Source organism: Nothoprocta perdicaria, unplaced genomic scaffold, assembly GCF_003342845.1.
Source record: "Nothoprocta perdicaria isolate Ctin4 unplaced genomic scaffold, notPer1 scaffold_143, whole genome shotgun sequence".
NCBI classification, from domain to species: domain Eukaryota; kingdom Metazoa; phylum Chordata; class Aves; order Tinamiformes; family Tinamidae; genus Nothoprocta; species Nothoprocta perdicaria.
Window position 1 is genome coordinate 733,653 of NW_020454572.1, and position 9,903 is coordinate 743,555.

A 9,903-nucleotide genomic window follows, 5' to 3' on the forward strand; every position below is an offset into this window, starting at 1 on the left:
CCCCCGGGAGCTGCGGGGGGCGCCCGGGCCGGCCGGGTTCCCTGCGGGTGCCGTTAATGATTCACCGGGGCGCGGGGGCGCCGGCCTCGCGGCTCCCGCCCCGAGCGCCCCGCGGCCCCTCCAGCCTCGTGAGCGGGCGCGAGGCCGCTCGGCCGCCGCAGCGGGCGCGGGGTGGGAAAGGCCGGAGCAGGGCCCCCTTCCCGCCGCCCTGGCACAGGGAAGAGCCCTCCCGTCACCGGCTCCGCGGTGCCCTCGGTCCCTCTGCGGCCGCRGGCTGCGGAGCAGAGGGCCTGGCCTGGCACTGGGGGATGCAAACAGCAGCYCTGGGGCGCCTCGTCCCTCAGCACCCCTGGCCTTGGGCACCCGGGGTGCTTGGGGTGCCTGGAACTGGACTGGTCAGGTGGGCATCTCGGGGAGCCCCCCTGGGAAACTGGGGCAGAGCCGCCTGCTGTGGCCACCGAGGGGTGGCAGAGGGGCCTCTTGAGGCCGGGCGTCCCCCAGGGGTGCGCGGGGCCCAGAGCATCACCCAGGGGTGYGAGGAGCTCGATGTGCCCAGGCCCCTCAGAGGGCTGGTGGCCCAGGGCATGGCCGTGGCCCCGGGCGGGCGGCCGTGGCGCGGAGCGGCGCACGCCGCCCTTGCAGCGCTGAGGGCACGAGCTCAGGAGTCCCCGTTCCTCCTATCCCGGGCACTGCCAGGCGCCTGTGGGAGAGCCGGGGCCCTGGGAAAGCCCAGCAGCCCCTGAGCTAGTGCGGAAGAGGGTCCGTGAAGCGGCGCTATTCCCCAGGGATGTGACTGCGCAGCCATCCGGCCATCCCCATCTCGCGGTGCCTGCGGATGGGGCAGTGCCCTGGGGAGGCCGTGGTGGGGCTGGCACCAGCGCCCGGCCGGGCTCCGGCCTTTGGGGCAGCCCCTGCTGCTGACCCGGGCGCAGAGCCGCTCCTGGCAGCGGGTYGGGGCTGCGGCCCTGCATGGCAGGGGTAACACACGGGGCCTGGGCTGGGCCGCGACCCCTCGGGGCCTCGCGGGCAGGCGCCTCCAGCACCTTCACGCACCCCTCGCCTCGTGTCCCTGCCCTCCCGCGGGCACCGAGAGCTGCTGGCAGCGCGTTCGCCCTCCGGCGCGGGGCTCCGCTCCCGGCCTGCTCGTGTGGCCGTGCGAGTGGGGGCAGCTCGTGGGCCTCATGGGCACAGGCAAGTTCCCGCACGCTCCTGCCACCTTCCCTGCGTCGTTCGGAGGCCGCCGGGCTCGCGCGGGACCGCTCGGAAGGACGTCGCGGTGTCGGGGCAACGCCGAGCGTGCGGGTGCGTCTGCGCCCCCGATGCGTGGCGAGCACGGGGGTGGCCGGAGCGTCCCACAGGGCGCCTGCCCTCCGCATCCCCAGCGCCGGCAGCGGCGGCTCCAGCTCTGCGCCCGGGACGCCGGCCCAGCGCGCGCCCGCCTGGACCGCGGCCGAGTGGGGAATTCTCCGGCGGCGGCTGACTCAGCGCCCTGGCACTTCCTGCCCGGCAGGAAGGGGAGGGAGAAGCAGGGTCGGTCCCCAGGCTGGAGCAGGACAGGGCAGTGCGGCAGCGGCCGGCACCCCCTGCTCAGCAGCGGCCCTGGGGAGGACGCGTTGGGCTGGAGGGGGATGAGAACGCAAACGGGGCTGTGAGACCTGCCCGGCGGGACCCCCCGCAGACAAGGGCCCAGGAGAGCGCGGGGAGATTCCCTGTGCACCCCGCACAGCTGGTCCCTCCCGCTGCACTCCCGAGTGTGGGCACAAGGAGCAGGGCTCGAGTCTTTTCCCACGGCCTTTACCTCGTTTTGGGCCACCACATCTGGAGGGCCGAGCCCTGGCAGCTCGGGCAGGCAGCAGCGTCCCCAKCCGCAGCAATGGGGACTTGTCCGGGGCAGGGGGGCCTGGCCGGGGCTCACGGCGCCGCCGCCTCACGTGTCCGCTTGTCGCCTCCCCGCAGAACGTGCTGGCCAAGGCGCTCTACGACAATGTGGCCGAGTCGCCGGACGAGCTCTCCTTCCGCAAGGGCGACATCATGACGGTGCTGGAGCGCAACACGCAGGGCCTCGACGGCTGGTGGCTCTGCTCCCTGCACGGCCGCCAGGGCATCGTGCCCGGGAACCGTCTCAAGATCCTGGTGGGCATGTACGACAAGAAGCAGCAGCAGCAGCCGCCAGCGCCCGGCGCGGGGCAGGCGCCGCCGCAGCCTCCGGTGCCCCAGAGCGCCCTGCCTTATCACCACCAAGGGGGCTACCCGCCGCTGTCTCCTGCATCCCAGTACACCCCCATGCACCCTGCCTACCCCGCCCAAGGGGACAGCGTCTACCTGATGCCCGTGGCCAGCAAAGGGCAGCAGGGCCACTACTCGGGCTCGGCGCCCGGCGCACCGTTCCCGCCCGCCCCGGCGAAGCAGTCGGYCAGCTACGCGAAGCAGCCTCCTTGCCCCGGCCAGGACATCTACCAGGTGCCGCCGTCCCTGGGCCAAGCGGCGGACACGTATGCGGGGGGCTCTGCCAGCCCCCCCCAGGATATCTACCAAGTCCCTCCCTCGGCCGGCCTGGCTCAGGAGATCTACCAGGTGCCCCCGTCGCTGGACGTGAGGAGCCGGGATGGGCACAAGCCCCAGGGGAAGGTAGGACGAGGGCTTGGGTCCTGCCTTGGGTGGGTGTCTGAGGATGGGTGCTGGGGCTCTGGTTCCTCTGTGTTTTGCRGTGTCGGGGCAGCTGGGCTCCTTGTCGACCTTCCCTCCCTGTCGCTGTCCCTTGCCCAGGGTTGGCACCTTGTCACCTCCGTCGTGTGGACACGGTCACCACTGTCGGGTCCTGCAGCGGCTGTAGGTGCAGTGGGAGTCGCTGCGTGACCYGGTTGGTGTGGGTTGTTTTTCTCATGTGTGATGTTTGGCTCTCGGGGCCCCTGGGCCGTGGTGATTTGTGTGGGCCCTGTGGGCATCCCCAGGGCACGTTGGCTGTGTGGGGGCACACTGGGGCGTGCTGGCCCCTTTGCCCATGAGGATAAATGAAGAGCTGGTCAGAGATGTCCCTCTGCTCCCCGAACAGSTCTGCACGCGGGACATGGAGGTGCCTCTGGTGCTCAGCAGGTGCCAGGATGTTTCCACAGGCTCTCTGGCTGGGCACGACGCCTGCCCCTCTCAGGCTGGGCAGGGGCTGGGCTGCAGAGCGCGTGGCAGCTGCTGAGGGGTTTGTCCCCAAGGCCTCCTGCTCGAGTGGCTGGCACACATGGGCCCCTGGCCCCTCTGTGCCCAGGGTGTCCCCCAGAGCGGGCACGGTGCCCTGACACCTGCCTGTCCATCTCCCATCTTGGTGGGGTGGCTCGGCCGCAGCAAGGCCGTGGGCAGCAGGAGGGCCCTGCTGGCACCTCCATGTGGCTCCCACACTGGTTGAGCGCCCTGTGCCCAGAGAAGATCCGTCCTGCCCATGGTTGGCTGGGCCTGGCTCTGCCTGGCATGGCCCTTGCTTCCCAACTCATGGATGGTGTTGCGGCCTCCGCCAGGAAGGCGGCCCTTGCYGCAGCCCTGGCACACACTGCTGGCAACCAGGCGGGAAAGGGGTGGCCAAGGCGCCCGCCGTGGCCCCTGCCAGCCCTGGTCTGTCCCCTCCACGGGGCAGCGGCTCTGGCTAGTTTGGGCTGGTACTTGGGTGCTGCTCGAGGTGAGGCAGAGCTGGCAGCTCCCAGGCGGCACCAGCRGCCCCGGTGCCCGTCTCGTTCCCCAGAGTATTGTGGCTCTACCAGACTCCTCCAGCTCCCCTGTGCCAGGAAGACCTGGCCGCCAGCTCTCCCCTGTGCAGGTTTTCCAGCCYTTTTTGCCCAGTGCTGCTAGTGGGATGTGGCTGTATGGCAGCTGCTGGTGCGTCCTGCAGCCTGGCAGCCAGCCTTGCCCGCCGCTGGCCTGGGGCAGGTGTGTTACCTGTCCTCATGTGTCCCCCGAGGGTCAGGCCAGGTGTTGCCCTGTGCCAGRGCCGCCCGTGCCAGTGTCGCTGCCTCTGTCCCTGCTCACAGCCACCTGGAGCTGCGCAGGGTGCCCAGCTGGCCGTGCCCTGTTCCTGCTGAAGCCCTGCCAAAGGGCTGCCGCAGCGGTGCTGAGCATCCCTGGGCCGGCCGCGATGCCAGCACTGCCTGTGCCAGGGTGCTTGGCATGACGGAGGCAGCGCGGCTGGCAGGCCCGGGTGCCCGCGGCGCCGCTGCTGCCCGGCCTTTGTCTCCCGCCGAGGCCCCGCCGCGCCTGGGCCCGCTGCTATAAATAACCGGTGAGATCATCGGCGGCGACAGCGGCGCGCGTGGCCGGGCAGCGCCCTCCYGTGGCACCGGCTCCGCGCGCCCGTCTTGCCTGGCGCCCGTCTGTGTGGGGCAGGGGCTGATGCCATTTGCTCGGGGCTGCTGAGCCCGCGTGCTGCGCTSGGCGGTTTGGGGTCCCAGCAGGGAGCTGCACAGTTGGCCGTGTGTGTGTGCGGGCACCCGAGCTGCGCTGGGTCCCTTYGGGTACCCACTGCCCGCCTGGCATCCCCAGGGGCCGCGACAGGCCTGGGGGGAAGGCACCCTGGCAGTGACCCACGACGGGYGCTCGAGGTGGCTCCGAGTGCCCACGTCGGCCCTTTCTCCTCTCGCAGGTGCTGGTGCCCACRCGCGTGGGGCAGGTGTACGTCTACGACTCTGCCAAGGGCGAGCAGGATGAGTACGACTTCCCTCGGCACCTGCTCTCCGCGGGCTCCCAGGAGATCTACGACGTGCCGCCGGTGCGCGGGGCGCCCCCGAGCCAGCTGGGCCAGGAGGTGAGTGCCGCAGTCCCCGCGGCGGGAGAGGCTCCAAAGTGGCGGGATTCATCCCTGCAAGGATGAGGCCTAAGGCTGAGGACCCCCCTGAGCCGGGATCCTTTAGGCTGCTCCTAGTGCCTCTGAGCACCCTCCTGAGCCGGGATCCTTTAGGCTGCTCCTAGTGCCTCTGAGCACCCTCCTGAGCTGGGATCCTTCAGGCTGCTTCTAGTGTCTCTGTCCTTGCAGGCAGCTCCCCGTTCCCCCCGGGACGAGGTGGGAGCTCGAGCTCTTCCTGAGCCCTGGCCTGTCCTCCCGCAGGTGTACGACACTCCCCCCATGGCAGTGAAGGGCCCYGCTGCGCAGGAGCCTGGCCAGGAGATCTACGACGTGCCCCCCAGCGTGGAGAAGAACCTGCACCAGACGGTAAGTACCGCGGGGGAACCCTGCTGCCCCGGGCCACCAAAGGGGACACGGGAGGTGCCGGGTCCTCAACGCTACAGCCGGGCCAGCCCGCCCAAGAGGAGGGGCACCCTGGGGCGCGTGCTGCCTTCCCAGCACACGGCCCCTGCCCACTCACCTCGTGCATGTGTGGGGCAGGGCCCCCTTCCCCACGCGCTCGGGGCTGACTCGTCCCCGTGCAGCCACCCACGTGCAGGGCTGGCACGGGGCAGCCATGGGGCTTGCGTGGGGGCACGTGGAGCCTGAGCGGCGCTGGTGGGGCCCTTGCAGGTCTATGACATCCCGCCCTCCGTGAGCAAGGACGTGCCGGACGGGCCCGTGCGGGAGGAGACCTACGACGTGCCGCCCGCCTTTGCCAAGCAGAAGGCCTTCGACCCCTCCAGGCACCCCCTCATCCTCACGCAGCAGGAGCCCTACCTGCCCGAGGACGTCTACGACGTGCCGCCAGCGGCCGGGAAAGGGGTGCCCGAGCCGGCACTCCCCCATGAGATCTACGACGTGCCCCCCAGCCTCAAGAAGCTCGGGGGGTCGTCCTTCAGCTCCCAGGAGGTCTATGATGTGCCCCGGGACCTGCACGCCCCCGGCAAGGCCTCGGGGGACCCCGAGGGTGAGTACATCTACGACGTCCCTCCGCAAGTGGACCGGGAGGCCAAGGCCCCYGACACCAAGCGGCTCTCGGCCTCCAGCACGGGCAGCACCCGCAGCAACATCTCCACGTCCTCGCTGGACGTGGTGCCCGTGAAGGAACCRGCCAAAGGGGCCGCCAAGGAGTTCTCCTTGGACTTGGACGCTGCCATGGAGGTGCTGGCCAAGCTCCAGCACGGGGTCAGCGGCGCTGTCTCCTACCTCATGTCCTTCATCGGCGCCAACTGGCGCAGCCCCGAGCACATGGAGGCGAACGCTGCTGGTATCCGTGCGGCRGCCGAGGGCGTCCAGGGGGCCCTCCGGGACCTGCTGGAGTTCGCCCGGGGGGCGGTGGGCAACGCGGCCCAGGCCTCGGACCGCTCCCTCTATGCCAAGCTCAGCAAGCAGCTGCAGAAGATGGAGGAGGTGTACCAGGCCCTGGCACGGCACAGCCAAGCTCTGGACGCTTGTCACTGGGCCCCTGGTGCTTTGGTTGGAGGCAAGGCGGGCACGGATGACCTGGAGCTCTTTGTTATGTACTCCCGCGGCGTGCCCGATGATACCAAGCAGCTGGCCTCTTTCTTGCATGGCAATGCCTCCCTCCTCTTCAAACGGACAAAGCAGGTGCCGGAGGGCAACGGGCACGGGCCATCTCACCCCTCGGACAAGGCCAGCAGCATCCAGTCGCGGCCCCTGCCCTCCCCGCCTAAGCTRCTGGCACAGGAGTCGCCCGACGGGCCCTACGAGAACAACGAGAGTGGCTGGATGGAAGACTATGACTACGTCCATCTCCAGGTAGGCACAAGGATGCAATGGCAGGGCATAAACCACTGCAGGTTGGGCTTGGTCCCCTGCATTGCCCCATGGGTGGGTTTTGTGTCTGTGGCTTCCCGTGGCCTGGTGCAGGCCCTGCACTGACTGCAGCGGCAGTTCTGCCCCTGCCCAAGCAGCCAGCTGGCACCTGTGTGCCTCATAGTCCCAGTTCTTGCTTGGACCCTCCTGCCTGAGGGTTGAGGCAGTTGGGGTCATTCCTGTGCTGGTGGGGGCTCCTTCTGGTAAGGTTTTTGTTGCCTTCTTTGTCATGTCCTTTCTTTCCCTTCAGGGCAAGGAGGAGTTTGAGAAGACGCAGAAGGAGCTGCTGGAGAAAGGCAACATCATGCGGCAGAGCAAGGACCAGCTGGAGCACCAGCAGGTAATGGGGCTGGGGCGGGCAAGCGCTTCTGCCCTGCGTGGCACTGGGCACAGCTCATGGGCYCCTTCGCTCAGAGGGCACAGTGACCCTCAGTCACCCTTCGTGTCCAGTCTGGACCATGTCTCCTTCTTCTGTGGCCGTCCGCGTGGTGATGTGCACGTTGTGACATCCACGTGTCTCCTGTGGCTGCAGTGTTCCAGCAGTGAAGGGCATCAGCGGAGCCCAGTGCAGCCCTCCTCTCCCTGGGGGCTGGCACTCTCGTGTGCCTGCTCCCCCTGGGACATGGCTGGGCGCCTTGGGGCCACCTGCTCGCACCACTTGGCTCCCATGTTGCAGCCACAGCAAAACGCGGCCTCCTCCTTCGGGGCTGCGCAGCCCCAGGAGATGGGGCAGTGGTTTGAAGAGCCCCCTGCCCTGGCCGTGCACCCTCACCCCTGTCCTTTCCGCAGCTGAAGCAGTTTGAGCGGCTGGAGCAGGAGGTGACGCGCCCCATCGACAACGACCTGTCCAACTGGAGCCCCCCGCAGCACTACGGCCTGGCACGTGGCGGCGGGGCCCTGTGTCCTGCCGACCGCCAGCTCCTCCTCTTCTACCTGGAGCAGTGTGAGGCCAACCTCACCACGCTCACCAATGCCGTTGACGCCTTCTTCACCGCTGTCAGCACCAACCAGCCCCCCAAGATCTTTGTTGCCCACAGCAAGTTCGTCATCCTCAGTGCCCACAAGCTYGTCTTCATCGGCGACACGCTGTCCCGCCAGGCCAAGGCCCAGGACGTCCGGCACAAGGTCACGCACTACAGCAACCTCCTCTGTGAGATGCTCAAGGAGATCGTGGTGACCACAAAGGCGGCCGCTCTCCACTACCCCTCGCCCACCGCCTCAAAGGACATGGTGGATCGTGTCAAGGACCTTGCCAACAGCACGCGGCAGTTCAAAATGGTGCTGGGGCAGCTGGCGGCCATGTGATGGTCACAGGCTGTTGCCCCCTCCTCATGGCCCTCTTACTGTCTTGTGYCCCTCTCAACAAGAGCCATCTCTGCCTGGTGTAAACGGACCTGTATATAGATAGACTCACATGCACACCAGGGTCTGGGATACCACTGATCCCAGTGGCAATTTCCTGCCCCCTCCTCCCCCTTCTTTCCCTCTCTGGACAGAGGACAAGGTTGGGTTTAGGGCTGTGTATGCAGCGAAGCAAAGCTCGGAGGTGGAATCCTGCCCCTGCCTTCCCTGCTGTCCCCTCTCCGCCCGCTGCCTGCRCTGCCGGGGCAGGGGCTCCCACGCGGGAGAGCTGGGGCTCTGTCCCATGCCCTTAAACTGAGGTGATGTTGGGCCCTGGGGTGAGGTGACGCTGCGACTGCTTCTCTCTGGTGGCTTCTGCAGCCTCGCAGGGCACGTTGGAGACAGAAGATCGAGCTGTGCAGCAGCAGCAGCTGCAGGAGCCTGTGTCCTGCCTTGGGATGGGGTGACGGGTGGRTTGGGGCCGGGGAGGGGGGAAGCCAACTTTGCATTTTCCTGTCTTGGGTTTTGCTCCTGGACCAGCTGTAACGGAAACGCAAACCGGATTTGGTGCCTTGTTGAACCCCGGGGAAGCAGCTCCTGCTTCCCAGAGCTACGGAGTTGCAGCCTGCCAAAACTCGGCCCCCTGTCCCTYCCAGCATAAAGATTTGCCTAGGATCCCTGCAGCTCGTGGGCGTCTCTGTGTTGCGCAGCCCTGGGTGCCCCCGCCCGGAGCTTGGCACTCTGCACAGAGCGGGCGCCCCTCTCCAAAGGCTCCATCCGTGCACGGGCTTTAGCCGAGGGTTCCCATGGCCTTGCCCGCTCTGGGGCCGTGGGCCTGGGATRGGGCTCCTGGGGCAGGGGCCAGTGCTGGGCACGGAGGCCCTGGCTGAGCTGCCCCGGCCTAACCCCGAGGCTCTCCAAGCAGTCAGGGGCAGCTGGGGGTAAGGGTGATGCCAGGGGGCCCTGGGGTCGAGGTCTGGGCATAGTCACAGCACCTCCCCAGGCCTTACCTGGCACATGGGGCCAAGCCCTTCTTGCCCACCTCCTCCTCCAGCCGTGCCCACTGGCCCAGCCACAAGCCCTGCTGCCCAGCGCAGGTGCCAGGCAGGGCTGGCACCTCTCTGTGGGATGGTGGTGGCAGAAGGGGCTGTGGGTGGCCTGGGGACAGGCCCATGCAGCCCGTACATGCCCGGGTACTTGGTAAAGTCCTTCCTGCACTGAGTTTTGGCTAAGACTTTGGGAGTAAAAGAGGAGGGTGCCGGGGGTATCTGCAACACCAGGCCGTCCCACCGAGGGACCTGTGCCCCGAGGCCTGGTCCTGAGCAGTGCAGCAGCCTGTGCAGCAGCAGCAGGGAGAGGCGGACAACGTTTGCACTCATGGTGTTAGTGTCTGAGTGCCCGTGGGCAGCACACCATGCACTAAGGCACCCAGAGCAGCCRCAGCGCTGCTTGGGGCAGCAGCCCAGGGCCCCAAGGCCCCACATGCCCCAGCAGCTGCCACAGGCCTGGGTTCAGTGATGGCGCCCGGGGCAGGCCCTTCTGCCCTGCCGCCTTAAGGTGGCTCCAGCTCCGCCWGCCCGCCCTGTCCCCGTCCCCTGCACAAGGAAGCGGAGGCCCCGGGTGGGCAAGAGCGTTTATTGTTCATGGCCGGCCTCAGTTGGCCGCCAGGATGGAGTCGATCCAGGAGCGCAGCTCGGTGACGCGGGCGTAGACGGCGGGCACGGAGGGCGAGCAGTTGCTGCTGCCCCACGACACGATGCCCACCAGGGTCCAGGCGCCGTCCTTCTGGCAGACCAGCGGGCCGCCGGAGTCGCCCTGCGGGCAGGGCAGGCGGCTGAGCGGGGCGCCGCGCTGGCCGGGCC

The 9,903-nt window shown here is 68.4% G+C and overlaps 2 protein-coding genes across 3 annotated transcripts in view; one reads left to right on the top strand and one right to left on the bottom strand.

Annotated features, from left to right (window-relative positions):
* BCAR1 (BCAR1, Cas family scaffold protein) overlaps positions 1 to 8,457 on the top strand; it is a 12,522-nt gene extending 4,065 nt beyond the window's left edge. Inside the window, exons 2-8 of the mRNA XM_026034331.1 lie at positions 319 to 400; positions 1,957 to 2,628; positions 4,622 to 4,783; positions 5,084 to 5,188; positions 5,495 to 6,643; positions 6,951 to 7,040; positions 7,490 to 8,457. Of these exons, the coding sequence (XP_025890116.1) occupies positions 319 to 400; positions 1,957 to 2,628; positions 4,622 to 4,783; positions 5,084 to 5,188; positions 5,495 to 6,643; positions 6,951 to 7,040; positions 7,490 to 8,005 (2,776 nt within the window). The 3' untranslated portion in view covers positions 8,006 to 8,457. The remainder of the gene's footprint in view (positions 1 to 318; positions 401 to 1,956; positions 2,629 to 4,621; positions 4,784 to 5,083; positions 5,189 to 5,494; positions 6,644 to 6,950; positions 7,041 to 7,489) is intronic.
* Positions 8,458 to 9,671: 1,214 nt separating this feature from the next.
* The window catches only part of LOC112943263 (chymotrypsinogen 2-like), a 1,990-nt gene continuing 1,758 nt past the window's right edge, over positions 9,672 to 9,903 (bottom strand). For both annotated transcript variants that reach the window (XM_026034404.1, XM_026034403.1), the window contains exon 7: positions 9,672 to 9,857. In XM_026034404.1, coding sequence (XP_025890189.1) covers positions 9,695 to 9,857 — 163 coding nt within the window. In that variant the 3' untranslated portion in view covers positions 9,672 to 9,694. The remainder of the gene's footprint in view (positions 9,858 to 9,903) is intronic.